The 24,740-nt window shown below is 42.1% G+C and overlaps 1 protein-coding gene across 1 annotated transcript in view; it reads right to left on the reverse strand.

The window, feature by feature from the left end:
* Positions 1–11,478: 11,478 nt before the first annotated feature.
* LOC126267236 (uncharacterized protein CG1161) overlaps positions 11,479–24,740 on the reverse strand; it is a 33,793-nt gene continuing 20,531 nt past the window's right edge. Inside the window, exons 2-5 of the mRNA XM_049972218.1 lie at positions 24,171–24,283; positions 12,311–12,425; positions 12,107–12,232; positions 11,479–11,920 (exon numbers count right to left, since the gene is read on the reverse strand). Of these exons, the coding sequence (XP_049828175.1) occupies positions 11,765–11,920; positions 12,107–12,232; positions 12,311–12,425; positions 24,171–24,283 (510 nt within the window). The 3' untranslated portion in view covers positions 11,479–11,764. The remainder of the gene's footprint in view (positions 11,921–12,106; positions 12,233–12,310; positions 12,426–24,170; positions 24,284–24,740) is intronic.

The following is a 24,740-nucleotide window of genomic DNA, read 5'->3' on the forward strand; positions in this document are numbered from 1 at the left end:
CGAAACTGTCGAAGTGTCAACATCTATTGCTCTAATCAAATACTTAGGTTAAAGTACTTTTCACTGTGAAGTTGAATATAGACATAGTTAGATGTAGAAAAATATATGATGGAAGGCAATAACACCAAACCAGATGCACACACAGGCAAACTTTGCCTATCTTTCTTAGTGTACAACCGTAACTGAAGATAATGATTTGCTGTCGGCTCTTGGTCATCCGAGGTAACTTGGTTTGGAACACTGGTGCTGACTGCAACACTCAAACTCTACCTTGTTGGCATGGCACATGATTCGGTCACTCTTTACCTCCAATTCACAATCAGTGAGTGTGAAATCAGCAGTTTCTCGATGTGGGTGACCTCTTAATAGACTGATGAAAGCAGCTTGTGTTGTATGACTACCTCAGTTAGAAGGCTTACAGCTAATATTCATACTTACACAAACTCTCTTTTTTCTGGCAACCCTTCACAATTTGGTCATTAAAACTGTGACAAGCAGTGCAGCCAAAGGTGAGGATACTTGTTAAGGGTTCCAAGCTACCACATGCCCACAGGTGGGACCAGTGGCATAATTGCTACTTTTATTTCACCCCCTCCTCCACACTTACAAACACCTACCCACCTTTCTGTAAACCCATTTCTGTTTTAAGCATTTTCACAGAGTGATCTGGGAAATTTTTTCCTTTGGGTCCTAGGCCCTACAATGAATAAAATTGTAAGTTTTCTGCTCAGTTTGTGTAAAAAATGAAAGCCATGAACAAAAGGTTGATAAGTTTATTAGACATGAACAGTGACAGAATTTTCTCACTTAACCAGAGTCCAAACAAGGACACAACTTTAATCTAACAGATACTGAACCAACAAGCTTCACACTGCATTTGTCCACGCAAAATATTGCAGTAGACCTTTTATGAGTTTCCTACTAAACCTCTCAAAGTAATCCTCTACATTCCTTACATAAAATTGTGGCATATTTCCATTTTTCCATGTGAGTTAGTGTTCTGCCCTAATAATCTCAAGGGTAGTGGTATGTTAAATTAACCTTCACTTTATTGGTGCACTCATATGAAGTAATTTAAATTTCTACAGTAGAATCATCAATCTGCCCACTATGCCATAACTAGTGTGTGCCAATGCAGTTTTATTTGCCATACAATTATGTGCAATGTATTTTTCTTATTAATACTTGGAAAGTTGTGGTGGAACCAGTGATCTCCATACTAACTGGATGTACATCTGCTGTCTTTGACCATAGAGTGCTTATCCGTGCCGTCTCAGGTTTGTTTGTTTATTTTGTCCGCCCTCTTTTAGTTAGGCAAAAAGTTTCTCTTGGTGTTAATGAAGTGTATGTTGTGAGTGTAAAATGGTTATTTTGTGCTCCGCATACAACTGTATGATCCGGTGGAACAAGGAAAGTAATTTAACTTTCCACAGGTAATAATTGAATGTCGAGAAATGACAATCTCGTAAATATCTTGGTCGTTGCCTTACATGATACAATGTATCTTCTGTTTTTGACAGGTTTCCTCTGCAAAAAGGCGATTTGCTGAGACAGTGGGTCATTACCACTAAACGCAAAGGTTTCATGCCCACAAGGGCTAGTTTCTTGTGTGGAGATCACTTCTTGGAAAAACATTTAGTAAGGCCTGGTACTTCGAGAAGGCATCTCAAGCCTGATGCAGTGCCATCACAGTTTGCGTTTCTGATGCATTTAATGCCCAAGGAAAAGCAACCAAGGTGACAGATTAGAATAACAACTGAACAGCCTACTGCAGAAACTCATTATATTGAACAGGTTAGTCACTTCACATAAACATTTTTGTTTTCAAACAAACATGTTTTCTCATTAGTACTTGCCAAAGTTTGTTTCATGCCTGTACTACTTGTATTCTATTCTTGTTTCAGTTTTCTCAGAGTTGTGAAACATCGAAGTAATGTGGAACTCAAACACAAATAGAAATAATTGACAAGGCCACTGACACATGCAGTTTTTTACCATATGTTGTGGAGGCACTGAGAAGGAAAAATCAAGAGCCTGCAGGAAAAAATTAGGAGAAGAGAGAAGAAAAACTATTCAATGAAAGACATCGCAAGTGCTTGGAAAGAGAAGGGTCATCTAACAGAGAAGCTGCATGAATTCCTGAATCAACTAACAGGGACTCAGGTGGAATTAGTGTGCAATTTGTTAAATAATAATGTGTCATCCAAGAGAAACAGGTACAAAACAGATATTAAAATGTTTGCAATGACAGTGTACTTTTACTCTCCTAAGGCTATGAATATTTACAGGCATTAATGCGTCTGTCTCACAAATCACTGATTTCTCGTTGGGCAGAGACTGAATTGTGATCCTGGCTTTTTAAGTGATGTGTTCAGGTACTTTGAGTTTGACCAGGAAACTAAGAGGTATACAAGTTTTGTAGATTTTGGAGGAGAAGTTGAACAATCAAAAAGAAGTGAAAGAAGCTTCAGAGGCAGTTTTTATGCTTGTGTCCATAAAAGGTAAATTTAAGTGTCCTGTAGTGTATTTTTTAGTGAATGGCTTTGATGGTAGTGTGCAAGTTAATAAACTCTGCTCTGGAGAGGCTAAGCAATTCAGGCAACAGAATCTGGGCAGTCACTTGTGATGGCACAAGGACGAATATAAGTACTCTTCATTCATTGGGATGCAGTATTAATTTCCATCAAAAAGTTTTTTTCTTCTCAGTTCCTTCACCCAGTTTCAAACCACAATGTTTACTGCATTTTGGATATGTGTCATTTAGTAAAACTTGCTCGAAATGCATTAGCAGAAGTAAGTGTTATAGAGTCTACCAATGGCCAGGTTAAGTGGCAGTACTTAAAAGAACCAAACGAGTTGCAAATTGAGGAAGGCATGACATTTGCTAACAAGTTGTCAGGACAACATATTAAGTATGTTAATAAAAAGATGAATGTCAGCTTAGCAGTTCAAACTCTCAGTTCTAGTGTTGCAGATACTATAGATTTTTTGAGAAGAGCTGGCAATCCCAGATTCCGTGGTAGTAACGCAACAGTGTTTTTGAGATTTATAGACAGAATTTTTGATGTCTAACTACAGAAATCCTCTAGCTTCAGGATATACAGCCAGTAATCAGGCATATTGACTTGATATTTTTCATCAGACAGAATCTTATATAAGAAGTTTAAAAGTAAATGGTGTTTCTCTCATGCAGCACCCAAGAAATACTTTTGCCTTTGGCATAATTTTGAACATGCATTCAATTAAAGCTATTGCACTGAAAATAATGACTAGGGAAAATTCTCCTCTGCAATATTTATTGACATATAAGTTTTCCCAAGATCATATTGAACTCTTCTCATGTGTGAGATCTAGGAGGAGGTTGGAATAACAACCCAAATTCATACCAGGTGAAGTGTGCTATGCGCAAGTTACTTTTAGGCACTAATGTTAGCATTGTTGGAGGAAACTGCAAATTTTAACATGTGTTTAATGGTACCTGTAGGACTGCATGATTTCCGATCACAAAAGTGTCCTCTTGTAGATGAAGTAGAAAAATGGTGCTCACTTACTGAAGTAGGTACTGTTTTCCACATACAAGCAGAACATTTTGTACTACATTTCAGGGTATGTTGCCCTCAATTTCAAAACAAGTTACAGGTAAGGACTGCCTCTACATTCTTAGGTCACCCGTTGTTTGTAGTGACGCAACATATGCACTTCTTAGTACTGCAGAAAAGAGCTCATTCACAAAATTTGTAAGCGGAGGCAAGCTTATTGAAACAAATAATGCTGTATGCTCTGTGATGGAGCACTCAGAAAAATTGTGGTGACATGAGGCAAAAGCACTTAATTAGTAAGATAGTCATGTATTTGTGAACTATTCATACCCTAAACTTAACCACGACTTCCATAATGAATGCAGAATTGAGGATTTTCATGAGGCAGCTTGTACGTAAGATTTGCATCCAGGTATGTTTTATATGGGAAAAGGTTTTCAGTTGAGAAAATAGGTCACAATACAACTAGTGTAAGACAAAAACTCAGTAAGATTATTTTTCAGTAATGTGTGGTGTTGTGCCTGTAACATTGCAGCAGTGATTAAAAATGTATGGAAATGACAAAAATAAATTTCACATTTCGTGTTTCAATGTGTGTTCTCATTTCAATACCCTTGTTCATGCTTAGTGTTTACAGTATTCATCATTTTACAAATGATAAAGTACATAGACATATGAAGGTGTTCCTTGGGACATTACAATCAGGATAACTAATGGTATCTTTGTACCAATTGCTATTCTTGTTTCAAATGGCTGGTGTTCCACCTGTTTGTATTATTTTGTACCAAATGTAATGTTTTTATTACCCCTCTGATTCATTCAAATGTCTTCCCACCTCCCTAAAAGCTCTTAGGATTGGGATTTTTCTTTAATTGCTTTGACTGAAGTAAGCTTCTGACAGTGATTTAAGTTGAACACTGACAGGTTGATAAAATATTTTGATATTTCAAAGTAAATGTGGAAACTGAATAAGTAAAAACAGTGTTGATTAACACCTGATTTCCTTTTGTTGGGATGTAAATTTATTCAGAACATTAGATATGGTAATACTATTTTTAAGACTAAAGTTACCCAGAATGATTGTAATTTTGTACCAGTATTAAAATTGAAATTTTACTCCAAGAGCATCTCTAGTACATATTTCCTAATTGCCAAGCACACCTTAGCAATATGAGTGAAATTTTGGTGTCTGTTGTGATGTAGACTGTGTGTGCAGTACTTTCAAAAAGACAGAAAAAAGTGGTGCAAAGTTACCCAGATTGACTGAACTGTTTATCAGAGTGTATACGACCCGGGAGATCCAGAAAACCCCCAGAAATTTTTTAGAATTCCGGGAACTTTTCCTTGTTTTAGTTACCAGGTAAATTTGTGTGATTTTGACTGGTAAGAACCAATACTCTAACGAAGGATATTACTATATCCCACTTCTGTGGAATAATGCTGCAGGAAGGGAGAAGAAAAAAAAAACCGCTCACACTTAAGTCGCAAAGGAAATGCGCCATATACAACAACAAAACACAGTGCTCACACAAGCGACTGCCAACCAGAGTGTGTCAAAGGCTTTAGTAATAATATGCAATGCTTCCTAACAACAAATAGGCTCCGATGAGCATGACGGTTTACATTTTATTCATTTGAGCAGTTGGCGGCGGGCTCACGCATTCACAGTTGAGTCGCCTATGAGATCCAGGGCTGATGCACAGAGCAGTCTTGAGTTTTAGTGGGGAGGTGGGTAGTCTCCACGTGACCTGTGTTTACGTTTAGTGATTTTGCTGTTTCCTCTTCGTTTATTGCTCACATTAAATGAAAAAACGGATTTCTGTGGCTGGGAGCTACCAAATTAATTAAAATTCGTTTGCATAATTATGGAAGGCAAAAATATGTTAGTTTCAGGTTTTATTTCCATCTTTGTGAACAATGAAGTTATTTTTGTCGGTTTGCTAAAGAGATTTGGCTTTTATTAATATTTTGCACTGATGCAGTCAATTTATTTGAAATGAAGTGTTTAATTTCACACTGTTTGCTAGTTTCAAATGTTCACTTCATTTCAAGTGCACTTTCTCCATCTTCTAGCTCGTATGGCATTATGCCATACTAAAGAACCAAACATGAATAATACAGTACTGGTACTCAAGAAAATTTACATCCGAATCTTGACATACAATTGTGCACTTTAAGCCGAATTATGAATTTTAGTATAGTTCATGAAATTCCGATGCTCCTGAAGTATCCTTTGATGTCTTGTTTCTTTTATGACATAATGCAAGGTCTTCTAATATTTTACACGTACGAACATGCGGGCTTCCTGCGTCATCTTAGCTACGGAGGCACAGCGACGCCTGTTATCTGGTGCTCTCTGGCAACTGCTGAAACGCACCAATTTCAACAGGTCACGGAAAAATATTGCGAATGGTGGTTTGAAAAGTGTTACTTTCAAAGTAAATTCCTTTTACGCAAGATGACCTATGTGCGAGAATGTGCGATGAATTTCTTAAACCACGGAGCGTTTGACTCATTTAAAAATCAACTCTGAGGATGAGCCCAGAAGATCAGACTTTACTTCGTTATTAAAAATGTTACTGGCACATTTGTGTGATGTATCTTAAAAGGGTAACACATGCAAAATGATCAGCATTATATGTGGAAGCTTAGCTTCTCTTGTAGCTTATTAATCTTCGAGACCAATATTTGTGAATGCTTTGTTTTTCTTCTTGCAAAACTATGTATATTAATTTAAACCATTAACTTCTTTTTGTCACTATTCGAGAGTGATCTTGCTATTGGTTGACTACCCTACGCGTCATGTGCTGTCATCACCTGCCGAGGTCACGTGACATGAGCTATGACTGGCTTACAAAAGCACGTCACAATCTCGATTTCGTTGCTTCAGGAAGTAACATGCAGTGTTTGGTGGAATTCGAATTTATACCTCCATAAAACTAAGAAACGCAGCGTACATGTTGCTGCACATCAAAGATCTTCCCAAAACGTGTTTCCCCCCCCCCCCCCCCTGGGTTTCGTTTCCTAAAGAGCCGGCAAATTCTACATCTGTGTAGGAAACCATAAACATTCTAAGGAGTGATAAGTTTTACAGTGACGAGGAAAAGTACAGTGCACCTCCGCCCGGGAGAAAGTGCACCTCCGCCCGGGAGAAAGTGCACCTCCGCCCGGGAGAAAGTGCACCTCCGCCCGGGAGAAAGTGCACCTCCGCCCGGGAGAAAGTGCACCTCCGCCCGGGAGAAAGTGCACCTCCGCCCGGGAGAAAGTGCACCTCCGCCCGGGAGAAAGTGCACCTCCGCCCGGGAGAAAGTGCACCTCCGCCCGGGAGAAAGTGCACCTCCGCCCGGGAGAAAGTGCACCTCCGCCCGGGAGAAAGTGCACCTCCGCCCGGGAGAAAGTGCACCTCCGCCCGGGAGAAAGTGCACCTCCGCCCGGGAGAAAGTGCACCTCCGCCCGGGAGAAAGTGCACCTCCGCCCGGGAGAAAGTGCACCTCCGCCCGGGAGAAAGTGCACCTCCGCCCGGGAGAAAGTGCACCTCCGCCCGGGAGAAAGTGCACCTCCGCCCGGGAGAAAGTGCACCTCCGCCCGGGAGAAAGTGCACCTCCGCCCGGGAGAAAGTGCACCTCCGCCCGGGAGAAAGTGCACCTCCGCCCGGGAGAAAGTGCACCTCCGCCCGGGAGAAAGTGCACCTCCGCCCGGGAGAAAGTGTATTTTCAACCAGGAAAAATTCGGGAAATTTTTTTCCTTTTCCGCGTATACACCCTGTTTATATACGTTAGTTCTCAGTTAAATTTGCACTTTAAACTAGCTGATTTCATTGCAATTTCCATGTTGGTACATGTGAATTAGTTCAGTAAAAGAAGAGAAGAATTTTCATGTCAGTGTCACACGTAATTTTGGTTGTTTCATACAGTGCCTAACAATAATTAGCATATTGTTGTGGCTATCCAAATTCACATTTAAATAAACCCCATTACTTTTTTTGCCGACACCAAAGATGTCGCCACTGATAAATGCATTACATATGTGAATAAAACTGTTCCTTACGCCCAGAAAAAATATTGTTTTGCTTTTAGGTACTTTATGTTTACGATATTACATGATACTTGTGTTCATGAACGTAAAACAAAATTGGTAGTTCGTTGCTTTAATGTTAAACTGTCGTCGTTGTCAGTCCTGAAGCTGTTTTGATGCAGCTCTCCATGCTACTCTGTCCTGTGCAAGCTGCTTCATCTCCCAGTACCTATTGCAACCTACATCCTTCTGAATCTGCTTAGTGTATTCATCTCTTGGTCTCCCTCTACGATTTTTACCCTCCACGCTGTCCTCCAATGCCAAATTTGTGATCTCTTGATGCCTCAAAACATGTCCTACCAACCGATCTCCCTTATTGTCAAATTGTGCCACAAACTTCTCTTCTCCCCAATCCTATTCAATACTTCCTCATTAGTTATGTGATCTATCCACCTTATCTTCAGCATTATTCTGTAACACCACATTTAGAAAGCTTCTATTCTCTTCTTGTCCAAACTATTTATCGTCCATGTTTCACTTCCATACAAGGCTACACTCCATACAAATACTTTCAGAAACGACTTCCTGACACTTAAATCGATACTTAGTGTTAACAAATTTCTCTTCTTCAGAAACGCTTTCCTTGCTATTGCCAGTCTACATTTTATATCCTCTCTACTTCGACCATCATCAGTTATTTTACTTCCTAAATAGCAAAACTCCTTTACTACTTTAAGTGTCTCACTTCCTAATCTAATTCCCTCAGCATCACGCGATTTAATTTGACTACATTCCATTATCCTCGTTTTGCTTTTGTTGATGTTCATCTTATATCCTCCTTTCAAGACACTGACCATTCCGTTCAACTGCTCTTCCAGGTCCTTTGCTGTCTGACAAAATTACAATGTCATCGGTGAACCTCAAAGTATTTACTTCTTCTCCATGAATTTTAATACCTACTCCAAATTTTTATTTTGTTTCCTTTACTGCTTGCTCAATATACAGATTGAATAACATCGGGTAGAGGCTACAACCCCGTCTCTCTCCTTTCCCAACCAATGCTTCCCTTTCATGCCCATCGACACTTAAAACTGCCATCTGGTTTCCGTACAAATTGTAAATAGCCTTTCGCTCCCTGTACTTTACCCTTGCCACCTTCAGAATTTGAAAAAAGAGTATTCCAGTCAACATTGTCGAAATCTTTCTCCAAGTCTACAAATGCTAGAAACTTAGGTTTCCCTTTTCTTAATATTTCTTCTAAGATAAGTCTTAAGGTAAGTATTGCCTCACATGTTCCAACATTTCTACAGAATCCAAACTGATCTTCCCCGAGGTCCGCATTTACCAGTTTTTCCATTCGTCTGTAAAGGATTCGCATTAGTATTTTGCAGCTGTGACTTATTAAACTGATAGTTTGGTAATTTTCACATCTGTCAGCACCTGCTTTCTTTGGGATTGGAATTATTATATTCTTGAAGTCTGAGGGTATTTCGCCTGTTTCATACATCTTGCTCACCAGATGGTATAGTTTTATCAGGACTGGCTCTCCCAAGGCAGTCAGTAGTTCCAATGGAATGTTGTCAACTCCGGGGACATTGTTGCAACTCAGATCTTTCAGTGCTCTGTCAAACTCTTCACGCAGTATCTTATCTCCCATTTCATCTTCATCTACATCCTCTTCCATTTCCATAATATTGTCCTCAAGTACATCGCCCTTGTATAGACCCTCTATATACTCCTCCCACCTTTCTGCTTTCCCTTCTTTGCTTAGAACTGGGTTGCCATCTGAGCTCTTGATGTTCATACAAGTGGTTCTCTTTTCCCCAAATGTCTCTAATTTTCCTGTAGGCAGTATCTACCTTACCCCTAGTGAGAAGCTTTTGTATCACTACATTTGTCCTCTAGCCATCCCTGCTAAGCCATTTTGCACTTCCTGTCGATGTCATTTTTGAGACGTTTGTATTCCTTTTTGCCTGCTTCATTTACTGCATTTTTTATTTTTTCTCCTTTCATCAATTAAATTCAATGTTTCTTCTGTTACCCAAGGATTTCTAGCAGCCCTCGTCTTTTTACCTACTTATCCTCTGCTGCCTTCACTACTTCATCCCTCAGAGCTCCCCATTCTTGTCAGATGTTGCCTTAAGCTCTCCCTGAAACTCTGTACAACCTCTAGTTTAGTCAGTTTATCCAGATCCAATCTCCTTAAATTGCCACCTTTTTGCATTTTCTTCAGTTTTAATCTGCAGTTCATAACCAATAGATTGTGGTCAGAGTCCACCTCTGCCCCTGGAAATGTCCTACAATTTAAAATCTGGTTCCTAAATCTCTGTCTTACCATTATATAAACTATCTGAAACTTGTCAGTATCTCCAGGCTTCTTCCATGTATACAGCCTTCTTTTATGATTCTTGAACCAAGTGTTAGCTATGATTAAGTTATGCTCTGTGCAAAATTCTACCAGACGGCTTCCTCTTTCATTTCTTAGCCCCAATCTATATTCACCCACTATGTTTCCTTCTCTCCCTTTTCTTACTGACAAATTCCAGTCACCCATGACTATTAAATTTTCGTCTCCCTCTCTACCTGAATAATTTCTTTTATCTCATCATACATTTCATCAATTTCTTCATCATCTGCAGAGCTAGTTGGCATATAAACTTGTACTACTGTAGTAGGCATGGGCTTTGTGTCTATCTTTGCCACAATAATGCGTTCACTATGCTGTTTGTAGTAGCTTACCCGCACTCCTATTTTTTATTCATTATTAAACCTACTCCTGCATTACACCTTTATTTGATTTTGAATTTATACCCTGTATTCACCTGTCCAAAAATCTTGTTCCACCTGCCACCGAACTTCGCTAATTCCCACTATATCTAACTTTAACCTATCCATTTTCCTTTTTAAATTTTCGAACCTACCTGCCCGATTAAGGGATCTGACATTCCACGCTCCGATCCGTAGAACGCCAGTTTTCTTTCTCCTGATAACGTCGTCGTCCTGAGTAGTCCCCGCCCGGAGGACTATTTTACCTCCGGAATATTTTACCCAAGAGGACGCCATCATCATTTAATCATACAGTAAAGCTGCATGTCCTCGGGAAAAATTACAGCTGTAGTTTCCCCCCCTTGCTTTCAGCCGTTCGCAGTACCAGCACAGCAAGGCCGTTTTGGTTAATGCTACAAGGCAAGATCAGTCAATCATCCAGACTTTTGCCCCTGCAACTACTGAAAAGGCTGCTGCCCCTCTTCAGGAACCACATGTTTGTCTGGCCTCTTAACAGATACCCCTCCATTGTGGTTGCACCTACGGTACGGCTATATGTATCGCTGAGGCATGCAAGCCTCCCCACCAACGGCAAGGTCCATGGTTCATGGGGGGAGGAATGTTAAACTAGCTAGTTTCATTATCGTAAAGAACGTAGATACTTTCAAACGAAAACAAGTGCCGCCTTTCTAACTGAAATATCGCATACAGTTTCTTGCCTAACTGCAATATGGCGGCACTAACAGACAATGGCACGCTGCGACAGCCGAAGTTCGGCATCCAGTTAGTATAGAAATCACTGGGTGAAACAAATTTTTATGAGTAAAGAACACCACTCCAATAGCAGTGGCATTGAGCCATCGAGGGGGGAGGGTTGTGCCCAGCCAAAACAGTCAAGGAGCTACCAAATTTTTCATGCTCTTGTGTACCTTCCAGGGACTAAATGCCACTGCTATCTGATGAGTGCTTTCTTTTGATATTCACATATAACCTGATGACAAGTTAGAACTGCAGGTCATGCCTCAAAAAGTTAGAAGGCTGTGTGAGTAGCATCTTTTACCTCCACATGAGGGTGTGATCTATTTCAGAAAATTAAGTGCATTGTTGTAAGATGAGCTCATGAGCTTGAGGAACACTACTTTTTTGACAACATAATATGTAACAATTACAAACATTTTATTTATCTTCCAAAATTTATTAACACATTTTATATAATTTGTTCTTAGAAAGTAGAAGTAACAGGTCTATTTCCTCACAAATTTGAGAAAACAGTTGTGCACTTCGTTATTAAGATCTGATATATTTACATGTAATGAAGGATTAAAAACAACATGGACAGACAGGACACATTACAACAGAATCATCTAAGCATATTTACATTTACTTGGATGTACAAAATACCATGGGAATAAAATAGTTACAAAAATGTTTTGCATGAAAGGTTGTTAATTAAGCATAGTATGTCTGTCATATATGTTCCTCCGCTGTTCCCTAACTTGTCTTTTCCACTTATCTTGCTGATGGCCAACACGATTCAGGACATTTCCTCTTACACCCATAGCATGTGAGGTAGTTCCATCAACACTAGTGCTGGGCTCATCCTATACAAAGGAATTAACATGTACATTCAGACAAACACTGTTGGGGAACTGTAAAGATTCTACCACATAATATATAAAGGATTGAAAATATATTCACAAACACAGCTACATTTTTCTGTCTTTTATGCCAGTCTGTAGTAATATTAAGGTAAGCAACTTTTAGTATATGAATTCATGATACTGTACCTCTTCATTATTGTGTTCTTGATAGCTGCCTTTTACACGTTTGTTCAAGAGTGGATCCAAGCAAATCAAAAACAGCATGTAGATGACAAGGAGGGAAATTATCCAAATAACTATTATGACTACATACTGCAACAAACAGATACTTTAGTATATTCAGCTGCTCCTCATCTATAATCTACTTACCTTAACAAACCCAGTTCATACCTTAATTATTGATGTATTTCGACTTTCATATTTACATTCACACCTGGGACAAAATTCCTGCTCCTTGCCCTTAATCTCATCTCCTACTTGGGGCAGGATCACATTGTCGCAATTGCTGTAACAGATTCATATAAGCAGACAACTTAGCAGCAAAGCACGTAATCACATCATCTCAACCTTATGATTACAGAATTTCATGCATGTTAATTCAGTAATGGAAAGGCGTGCGCGTGTGCGCGCGCGCGTGTGTGCGTGCGCGCGCGTGTGTGCGTGCGCGCGCGCGCGCGCTTTTTGGGTGGGGTGGGGGTGGGGGAGGGGCGGTGGGGCTGCTGCTCAATGCCTATGCCACGTACTAAGTGCTTAGCTTCACCACTTCTACAGTTTATTGCATTATAAGCATAGTTAAGTGCATTATAAGCAGTTGAACAAAGTAGATTTACAATGAACACACTTCCATTACAGAAAGAGCATTATTATGTTTGGACCAGTCCATTACAGCAATATCGTGCAACCTGCCAACTGCCTCATGGAAGCTATTTTCTTGGTACTATGCACAACACTCAGCATTCATAGATCTAACATTAAACATGACGAGTTGGTATTAGATTGCCTATGCTGTTTACAAAAGTGCCAAATTATTGGTAAGTGGGTTTTGGAGGTTTTACAATGAACTATGTTTACTGCCATTTCAGCCAAGCTTCTGAATATTTGAGTTACATTTCATCAATGGCAATGATACTATTGAAGAACTAACTGTTAATCTTACCCGGAACATTATTTCATACGTAAATGGCATATGTTCACTGTAATTTCTACATGTGGAATTTATTACATCCTTTCATTGTAGTCTTATTTCATCATGCCTTAAAGACTTATGTGCACCACTTCATGAAATACCAACACATCCAGCAACATCGACCATCTGCACCTGTTCTGCTCAAAAATTGGCAAGTAGTACAAGGGCAATACCAGCAAGGCAGAAGGTAATCATGGGTGCTCCGGTCAACACTTCCTAGTATCTGAGGCTGGAATGTCCGTACTGCATTAAAATAGCTTAGTGTGTGAAAGTAAGCCTTTCTAAACTCTGAAGCATAATCTTTTCCTAATCACAGCTTTCTACACACCAGTAACACTGTTTATAATCTATTTTGAAATACACTTATGTGCCAACTTATGTTGTTTAAGACTTCAGGAATCGTCTTTAAATTAGTATTCTCATATTCTTGTTTTCTAGTGTTCTTTTCAGGTACTTTCATTGGTGTCAACTTATGCCAACAAATTTATTCCACACTGTACAATATGATTAAAATAACTAAGAATGAAACAAAATATTTAACTGGTGAGATTATGTTTAAGTCTCCATTTATTAGATATTTTTATGAAGGAACTCTTGCTTTAATAATTATACTTAAAACATAAATGAAGTCAGACTCTTTGTGAGGTGCACAATGACACATCCAGTACAGGCTACATTATCTACTTAGTGTGTCCCCGATGCTTTTTGTAATTTCACCCCTCTCAGTGAATACTCCCACACTCCAATTATTACTCCTAATCCACCCCATATGGACCAAGTTCCACGCTCCTGTCTGGGACACCTTATGGTAAAATTATATCCTGTTGCAGTGGCAACCCTTTCTCCTGGAGGAAGCATGGAAAGAGATGGAAGTCTAACAAACTTCCCATCATAATGGCTATGAAGGCTGTCTTACATCAGCACCACTGTCTAAACTACAAAGGAAGATCCAGTATCACCTAAACAAGATACAAACAGGCCATGTCAGAAATGGGACTAACCACATAGATGGGACATCATCAGAAGCCCTGAATGTGATTGTGGAGCAGCAGAGTCCACTGTAGGACATGCTGTCCAGTAATGCTCCAAAAGAAGATACTCTGTGAAATGGAGTAATGTCCTGGAAGCTGTTAATTGAAGAATTTAATTAGATATCAAATACTGATGTAGATCTATGAACGTGCAGTGCTCTGTCAAATCTGTTTTTCATAGAATTTGTGATTTGGAACTGTTTCTTTCTAGAATTAATGATCTGTAATTTTTTCTTTTTATTTGTAATTTGGAACTTTAGGATCACAGTTTGCCATATTGCAAATAACAATTTTCACTTCTCTCTGCAATTGTATTACGTAAATTAAAGGCTGCACTGTCATTTTGCTTCCTGGGATTTCTGTAACACACTCACTAGTGTTCTATAATGCTGCATATATTCCTTCCTATAAGTCATTCTGTGCATCACTTATAAACAATTTCACCTCATTTCAGATTGTGGTTCCTGCCATTCATGTGATGGCTGCTCTCTGCAAGGCAATCATAAATCTTTCCATCAATAAACCCTCTAACAAGGCAAGGCAGTCACAAAACTGTCATCTGACAACATTCCTTCCTACTTATCTAGTCCCACAACTTCCTGCAGCTACTTTTACTGTGGGCAGATATGAAGACATCTGATGCTGTGGGTGAAGCCGCCTGTTCCATTAGCTATAACACCCCAACCCACTTTGTGTATTGTGTTGCCTTGCACAATGTTTAATTCAGTTCATGTTTCCTGTGCAAGGAAATTTAAAGTACACAGTAACCAAAGTAAACTGTCTGGGGTAGTTTACACACACAGGTGGAACCTAACTAACTGTGGGTTGGAAGAGAACCACAAATTGGGAAGACGTAAGACACTTTAGAAGCGAGTAATAGTTCCCATCATCAATGGCACACACTATTTCTGCTCAACAGTTCAAAAACAGTAATCCCAGAAGATTTATAAGGGAAGAGGCTTAACAAAAAGGGCTGCATGCACCAAAAGTTAGCCAATTAGTCAATAATCTGATGTCACTCATTGCTCATATGCCAATTCTTATTACATCACCACCAGCAGACTTTCTACCATGATTGGTGAACAAACATGACATCTTGATGCAGAGTGACGAGCATCCCTCAATCGACACCATTTGCAGCTTCAGTCTCAAAGGCTACAAGCCAACGAGGAGTATCTACCTTCTCCCTCTTCACAAGGGCCAGTGCCTTAGCTGCTTGACACAGGTTTATAAGATATACTTTAAAAAGTATACATTGATCTGTATTCAGTGTCTCATAAGAAATAATTAAAGGCAATTATTCAATTGCTTTGTTGAAATTAAGATACAAATTTGTTTTAATGTATGCAGTTCTCAATTAGTCATTTCTTTCAGGTAATCGTTCCCAACTCAATAACAGTGATCACTGCTTGTTTATTTTCAGCAATATGATCACTAAAAACTTATGATAGCACAGGAAGGTCACTATATAAATGGTGCCTGATGTGGGGCTAATGAAAGTAGCCTCTATATAATTTGTCCTCTATTGGGTTGCTATTTAATTCTGCTCCTATTGTATCCATACAACCCTTTACAGCTGATTTCAAAAGTTTATGTCTATCTCTGCAGCGATACGATTTAATTAGGAGAGCAATATTTAATTTGATATGCACTTTACTTTTCCTTTAAAGCTTCTCAAAATAGGTTTTAACCAGAACAGATCTTTACCAATCTGGAAATACCTACATCTTGTATATTATTATGGACATTGAGCAACCATTTACCTGAATTTCATATGTTTTGCTCCTAACCCCCCCCCCCCCCCCCCCCCCCAAAAGAGTATTTCCAACTGAGATTTTCACTCTGCGGCAGAGTGTGCGCTGATATGAAACTTCCTGGCAGATTAAAACTGTGTGCCGGACTGAGACTCGAACTTGGGATCTTTACCTTTTGCAGGCAAGTTGGTAGAGCACTTGCCCACAAAAGGCAAAGGTCTCGAGTTCAAGTCTCGGTCCAGCACGCAGTTTTAAGTGGTTGGTTGATTTTGGGAGGGGGGGGGGGGTTGATGGGGGCTTAACATCAAGGTCATCAGTCCACAGTTAAAAACAGACATACTTGTAAAAGTCCTATACAGTAAGAGCATAACCTCTGCACCCAGAGGGAGGGAACACCAAGGGGTACAGAGCTAACATGAACGCCGCAGTAACACAAAACAGGGGACACTTAAAAGGAGCAGAGCAAATGGTTGACTAGAGCAAAACAGACTACAGTGCTTGATGGATCAGGTAAAAGGTCAACCACTCAACTACAAACAAAGAACCTCCGGCTGGAAAGTGTTGATAGAGGTACCAACAACTTGTTACCATAAAAGACTATTTTGGTATCCACGTCACAATTAAAAGTCACTGGAGTGGGTGTAGCCTGAGAAATCACGCGAGAGTGCCCACACTAGAGCGAGTGATAAAATCCAGCTGCACAGATAAAATGTAAAACTCAGTCAGCTATAGAGGCATTGTTACCGAAAATTAAAGGAAGTGCAGCTGGTAAATTGAAGGACTGCCGCAAGGGGGCTAAAAGGGGGCAGTCCATCAGAAGATGGACCACTGTCAGCCCTGCATCACAGTGACACTCGGGCGGGTTCTCACGACAAAGGAGATAGCTGTGGGTCAACCGAGTATGTCCAATTCGGAGACGGCAGAGAACAACTGAGTCCCTACGCGTGCCCCTCACGGATGAGTTCCATATGGCCGTGAACGACAACCATGTGGAGCTTATTTGGTGTGTTCAAGACAGACCATTCAGAGCTCCAGACATTGCAGACCTTGCGATGTAGGGCTGACTGGAGGTCTTTTTACACGAGACCAAGTTCCAGGGGTGGTGAAGTGGTGGCCTGCTTGGCCAACGGATCGACACGTTCATTTCCTGGAATGCCGATGTGGCCCGGGGTCCACACAAAAGTCGCTGAACAACCACACTCGGCGAGAGCAGAAACAGCATCCTGAATACCGCGCACCAAAGGGTCCCGAGAGAAACACTGGTCAAGTGCTTGCAATCCACTCAGGGAATAATTGCATATGACAAATGACTCCCCAGAGCAGGAGGAAAGGTGAGCGAGTGTACGATAAAGAGCAGCCAGCCCCACAGTGAAAACACTGCTCTGCGTAGTTGCCGTGAATGAAAGCAAACCCAGTGCATCCATTGACCACAGAACCATCAGTGTAGACTACATCTGCATCGCGAAACAAGGCAAGAAGAGCCAGGAATTGTTGACAAAGACTGGCAGGTGGAATGGAGGACTTGGGAGTCGCAGAAAAAATCCAAGCAAAGCCGTAAGCGAGGGAGGGCCAGAAAAATGGAGGAAGGGGAAAGGACTCTAGTGACGAGAGAAGGGAACAAACACGGACCGCGATCAGGAGACCCGACCTAGGCCGCCGTCGTGGCGAGGGGAGTGCAGAAGATGGAAAAAGGAGCCTGCAATTTGGGTGGTCGGGCTAGGCATGGACGTGGGCGACGTATGACGCAAGCACCTGATGTTGGCAGAATCGTAGGGGAGGGCTACAAGAAGGCTAGTCACCGGACTAGTGCGGAAGGCACCTGTCACCAGTCTGACACCACAATGGAGAATCCAGTCTAGGATCTGCAACGTTGAAGGTGTTGCTGAGTCGTACACCACGCTGCCGTAGTCGAGACGGGACGGGACGGGACTGGACTAGGGCCTTATAGAGCTGTAGGAGGGTTGTTCGTGCAGCCCCCCAAACGGTGTGGCTGAGGCAGTGAAGGATGTTGAGGTGCCGCCAGCACCATTGTTTAAGCTCGCGAAGATGGGGTGTCCAATTGAGCTGAGCATCAAAAAGCATGCCAAGGAAGTGATGCGTGTCCTCAATACGAAGGAGTTCTTTGGCTAGGTAGAGCTCTGGACGGAAGTGGACCGTTCGATGACAACAGAAATGCATCACTCAGGTCTTAGAGGCTGAGAACTGAAAACCATGGTTGGATGCCCAAAAATGTGCCTTACGGATAGCACCCTGCAGCCGTCTTTCACCGACATTGATGCTTGGGGAACTGTAATAAAGACAAAAGTCATCGGCAAATAGAGAGGAACAGACCGATGAGCCCACCACAGCCGCATGACCATTAATCACCACCAAAAAGAGGAACACTGAGAACTGAGCCCTGTGGGACACCATTCCCCTGAATATGGGCAGAGCTAAAATATGTGCCAACACTAACCCGAAAGGAGTGATTGGAGAGAAAATTCCGTAGAAAAATCTGAAGTGGACCCGGTAAGCCCCATTCGTGCAGCATAGCAAGGTTATGATGGCGCCAGGTGGTATTGTACCCCTTCAGAAGATCAAAGAAAACAGCAACTAGATGTTCTCGCCGAGTAAAAGCTGTACGAATAGCTGACTCTAGTGAGACTAAATTGTTGATCGCTGAGTGGCCCTGACGGAAGCCCCCCCTGTTGCTGGGCTAGGAGGCCCCGAGCTTCAAGGCTCCACATGAGCCACCGACCCACCATCCGTTCCAGGAGTTTGCACATAATGTTGGTAAGGCTGATAGGGTGATAGCTATTAACCACCAGCGGATCTGCACCAGGTTTCAGCACTGGAATGGTAATGCTATCCTGCCAAAGAGTTGGAAAAATGCCCTCCGTCCAGATACGGTTAAACAGGGCGAGTAATTCACCCTGACAGTGAAACGAAAGATGGCGAAGAAACTGGTTGTGAATTCGGTTTGAACCTGGAGAGATATCGGAGCAAGCTGTAAGGGCACTTTGGAACTCCCATTCACTATCGTTCCCAACGGAGCGTGCGAAACGACAACTGCGTATGCTCAGCCTGCTCTTTAATGGCACAAAATTCTGCGCTGTAGCCTGCTGTCGCAGAGATACGAGTAAAGTACTCTGCCAGATGTTCGGTGATGGCGATTGGGTCAATACAAAGTGTACACCGAAGAGAAAGGCAAGGGACAGATGCATGAGGACAAAAGCCAAAAGTGCGCCGAACCCGCGACAACACATGAGATGGGGAGGTGCGAGAACCTATGGTGACCACATATCATTCCCAGCAATCCTGTTTGCTCCCCTGGATTATCCGCAGCCTTTTAAAGGCAACCAGATTCTCTAGGGAAGGATGACACCAGTGTTGTCGCAGGGCTCGCCAGCGGTCGCGGATAGCTTCTGCAATCTCTGGTGTCTGCCAAAGGACTGACTTACGCCTTAGGGTACTGGAAAAGCTGGGGACAGTTGCCTTGGCAGCAGAAACAATGGCCATAGTGACCTCATCCACCGCCAAATCGATGTCACCAGGAAGCGGAGCGGTGGCCATAGTAGCTGAGGTGTAGGCTGCCCAATCAGCTCCACGAAGAGACCATCGTGGCAGCTGGTCAGAGGGTTGGGATTGAAGATAAATCAGGATAGGCAAGTGGTCACTACCACAGAGATCATCGTGGACCCTCCAACTGACGTATGGAAGGAGACCTGGGCTAATAAGAGAGAGGTCAATGGCCGAAGATGTGCCATGAGTCAAGCTAAAATATGTGGGAGCACCAGTGTTAAGGAGGCAAATGTCCTGCTGAGCTAAGAGAGCCTCAACATTCCAACCATGGCCAGAGTTCTAGGCCCCACCCCACAAAGGGTGGTGGCCATTTAAGTCCCCAAAAGGAGAAATGGCGGCGGGAGCTGGGCGAACAAGGCAGCTAGGTCGGCAAGAGGGACAACCTTATCTGGGGGAAGGTAGAGGGAACAGATGGTAAGCTCTATTCCTGCCCGGACTAACAGTCACAGTCTCAAGAGCCGTGTGAAGTGGCCCTGGGGCACTAGGAACAGTGGCAAGAACATAAACACAGACACCGCCCGACACCCTGTCGTATTCTACGCGGTTCTTATAGTAACCCCGGTAGCCACAGAGGGAGGGGGTCCGCCGAACAGGAAACCAGGTTTCCTGTAGGGGCCAGACAAGTGGCAGGGAAGCAGCACAAAAGATGTTTCAGCTTAGCAAGGTGGTGGAAGAAACCACAGCAATTCCATTGAAGGATAATTGTATGCAACTGTGAAGACATGGAAGAACCTGGGGGATGGGTCGCGCCTTAGGAGTGCTCGCTGCCACCATGTCGTCCTTTTGCGTTTTCTTCTTTTTGGTAGGGTCCCGTTTGTCCTTCAGTTTATCAGGCTGGGTGGGCTTTTCCAACTCAGTCTCATGGACTGAGGAAGACCTGGAAGCCCTACGGCCCTCAGGTGGTGGCTTTTTCAGCCACTGGTTGACATCTGGAGGGGCAGTAACTGTGAAAGGGAGGGCACCAAGTGATCCCTTACGCACGAGGGGAGCTGGAGGAGGCGGGCTCTTCTCCGGCTCAGAGGTGGGGACTGAAGTCTCCAAAGGAGGAGGGGTTGTTACTCCTGATGTTGATAACAGGGGAGCAATGGAAGAGGGTGTTCCCCAACTGCCTGGAGGGCAGGGATAGATGGCCAGGCTGGAGGGCCCACAAAAAGTGGCTGAGATTGGGGGTTCGTCGCCAGGGGTGGCGACATCAAAGCTGCTGCAGCAAACGTCGATGAAATGCGCACAGGGTGAAGTCAGTTGTACTTGCATTTATCCTCGGTGCAAGTGAGCCTGTCCAAGGTCTTATATTCCATAATCTTCCATTCTTTTTGATAAACCGTGCAGCAGTCTGACGAGCAAGGTGAATGTTTCTGTCTGCAGTTGACACAAACAGGGGCGCAGCAAACACGGGATGTTGGGGTGGGAGGCACGTCCACAATCCCGACAGGTAGGGCTGGCGTCACATCTCTATGACATATGCCCAAACCTCCAGCACTTAAAGCAGTGCATGGGAGGAGGGACGTAAGGCTTAACATCACATCGGTATATAATACCTCAAAAGTCATGATGAAGGTGCAGGTGGCGACCCTACTATTTTTAGGTCCCCTGAAGACACATCGTACAAAATGGACACCGCGGCATTCCAGATTTGCACGGAGCTCGTCTTCAGACTGCAACAACAGGTCACGATGAAAAATAAGTCATTGAACCATATTGAGGCTCTTATTAGGCATAATGGAGACTGCAACATCACCAAACTTGTCACAAGCAAGCAATGCCCGTGACTGCTGGGGATGCTGCCTGTATGAGGACTGCTCCAGACCTCATTTTAGACATGCCCTCAACTTTTCCAAATTTGTCCTCTAAATTTTCCACAAAAAACTGAGGCTTTGTGGTCATAAATGAGTCTCCATTTGTTCGGCTGCAGACCAGAAATGGAGGAGAATACGTCTCACCAGGTTATTTAGACCACCGTTCCTCTACTGGTGGGGACAGGGTAGGGAATGAATGGAGGTCATACTGTAAAGCACTGAAGTTACCTTTCTTAGAGACTCATGCTTGTGCACTATTCCATTTCATTTCATGGTGGTCCCACGAACAGCCAGGAGAAGGAATGTCCACCCAGACAGAGCCCCACTTGCCTGGGGAAGCCTAATACAACTGGGAGGGCGGCAGGTTCCCCAGAGGTTGCCCGCTAACAACTGTTCTACCTCAACAGCCATGCGTCTCCTCGGTGCGCAGCACACCTTGAGACTGAGGGTTTATACCATCCTCACGAACCAGGCAGTTAAGCCAAGATCCCCAGGCTCTGTACCGTACAATGTTCCCACTGTCACGCCTTACAGTGGTCGTTGAAGCACGCTCAGAGCTTACAGTATCGAGGACTGGTGGCGCTTCCTGGTCCCCAGCTCAGGGACCCCCGGGTCGCCAAGCCCATACCCAGCAACTAAATGCTGAGCCCCCTGAGGGGCAGTTTTAATCTGCCAGGAAGTTTCAATATTTCCAACTACTGCACAAGATATAGTAAAACTGCTGTACTTACATTAGTGTCCCTTTGTACTAACATCACTGGTGATTAACATTTAATGAGTCCAAGATGACAGAGGTGCTTATCTATGGTAATAGACGTGTCATTTTCATTTCCAATGTGATTAATTTTTTTCATAAATAGTGCCCAAATATGTTACTAAATTGACTCCTCATTTCAGCTGATTCTCAGTTTCACATTCCAGAGATCTCCATGATCATGTGAAATGAGCCATTTTACTTTCGCATAAATTATTTTATAATTACATCACACACTGAGCATTAACAACAGATTTTTGGATGTAAAAAAGAAACCATGCACATGTCAATAATTCCTACACAGTATATCTCACACATTACAATAATATATTAAAAACAAAGATTCCAAGACTTACCAAGCGGGAAAGCGCCGGTAGATAGGCACAATAAATAAAACGCATAAACACACACACACACACACACACACACACACACACACACACACACACAGAATTTCGAGCTTTCAAACCGGCGGCTGCTTCGTCAGGAAAGAGGGAAGGAAAAGGAAAGATGAAAGGATGTGGGATTTAAGGGAGAGGGTAAGGAGTCATTCCAATCCCGGGAGCGGAAAGACTTACCTTAGGGGGGGGGGGAAGGATAGGTACACACACACACACACACACACACACACACACACACACACACACACACACACACACACACAAGCAGATAATCCCGGGAGCGGAAAGACTTACCTTAGGGCCTTTAAATATGTCTGCCTGTGTCCGTGCATGCACGGATGGACATGTGCATGTGTGTGTGCGCGAGCATATACCCATCCTTCCTTCCCCCCAAGGCAAGTCCCTCCACTGCCGGGACTGGAACGACTCCCCAGTGTGAATGTAAAGCTAGGATATCAAACCCACCTTTTTCCTTTCTTTTTTAAGCTGCATTACATCTATCTGCTAAGAGCATCAATCTGACAGAAGGTCAGACATTTTCGTTCATTTTCCAACCAGCCAGTAATAGAAAAATCTTGCAGAAACAGGTCTGTGAAAGGGCTCATGAGTGTCTAACGGTAAGACCAATTTCAGTGTCGTCAGCCAGCAGCCACTTGATACAGACTGGCATCCACCCAAGTGATTGCAACACAATGGGCATGGAGCCTGTGATTTCCAGTAGGCTTTTATGTGCTCGAATTATGAAGTATAACATTATGGAATGTTGTGTATCATATAATATGTTTCAACATGCCCTGTGGTAATTTAGTATAGCACATTGCAATAATCATATTTTACTATGGTGTTACCATATTCAAGTTAATAGTATAGCTTCTCATTTTTTATCTTCTGAGGAGCATCATTTATGCACAAGAAAACTGAGTCTAAAGCCAAATGAGGTCTAACATTTGTGACACTGTTTTTAGTTTGTGTTTAATAAAAGGGCGAAAGCAGTGGAGGTAATTCAAAGCACCTGGAGCGAGTGCTATCGAGAAAGACTAGTTTGATCATTTCAAGTAACATCATTTTGAGATAAATTAATCACCATATTCAGCAAGACAATTAGGCATTAATGAAAGACATTTCTGCGATTTACTACTACGGTCAATGACACTATCTGCTAATTGAAGGAAGGAAGGAAGGTTATAGTACAACGTATTGTCAAAAACAAGATTAGACACAAAGAAGAATTGTACACTGGAATGGGAGGGGGAAAGAAGTCATCTGTGCCCTTTCAAAGGATTGATTTGGGCCTTTGCTGTAATAGACTTTAGGTGGTCACTGTAAACCCAAATCAGTGTAGCCTGATGGTGATTTGAAGTACCATATCGTAACCTCACAAGTAGAAAATAGTGGTTAAGTCTTAACATGGTGATATTTTTGTTTCAGTAAGTCAGTAGTGAATATTTACATGCAAGGTCATTTTCCGGAGTGTAGCGGAAGTTACTGATTTTATGCAGTTTCTTCAACAATAAATACTCTTGAAGTTTTCTCGTTTGAAATATTTTGGATTCATTTTGCTGGTGCTTTCATTAGGGCCAGACAAAAAGTCACCTAATGTATGAAAATTTTCTTACAAGCATCAACAAATTCACACATTATCAATTACAAAGGCAAGCTCTTTTGTGCAATACAGCTTCATAATACAGCAAAAGATTATGGTATCAATGTCGCACTATGCCTCTCAGCATCGTCACTTTATCTGCTAACACTTAACTCCGTACTCACCACTGGTTAGGAGGTACATTGCGAATGTACAGCTTTCGATTCGACTGTGTCACATTAACAACTGAAGGATTTGGGCATACACACTTGCAACGAACATCTTCATATGATTGACTCTGAAAATAAAAATTAATTTCAATAAATGTATTCAGAGGAAAAGTCTGGAAGTTAATGTTAAAATTCAAAACAAAGCATGTTCCTGAAATGCAATTTGATAAATGCAAGTAAACACAATATATGAAATTCTTTTAGTTAGTTCATCACAAACAATATGATGTGAAACCTCAACAGAACAAACAAAGAACTCTCATATACCACTTAAAAATATGTATAAAAATATTTAATGGTTACATGCTGACTATTTGCAGTTTTTAGTGACTCATTACCTCTACTCAAGAATTCCTCTATGATATAGGAGATGCCAAGGAGAAACATCTTTAATCTACATTTGCAATTACTTCTACCATCTTTCAGACATTTATTTATTTCCATGGGTATATTGCTTAAGAGATTAACAGCTGCAAAGTTCACCCCTTTATGTGCCAATGTTAGATTCATTAAAGGCTAATGTAG

Source organism: Schistocerca gregaria, chromosome 4, assembly GCF_023897955.1.
Source record: "Schistocerca gregaria isolate iqSchGreg1 chromosome 4, iqSchGreg1.2, whole genome shotgun sequence".
Taxonomy (NCBI): Eukaryota; Metazoa; Arthropoda; class Insecta; order Orthoptera; family Acrididae; genus Schistocerca; species Schistocerca gregaria.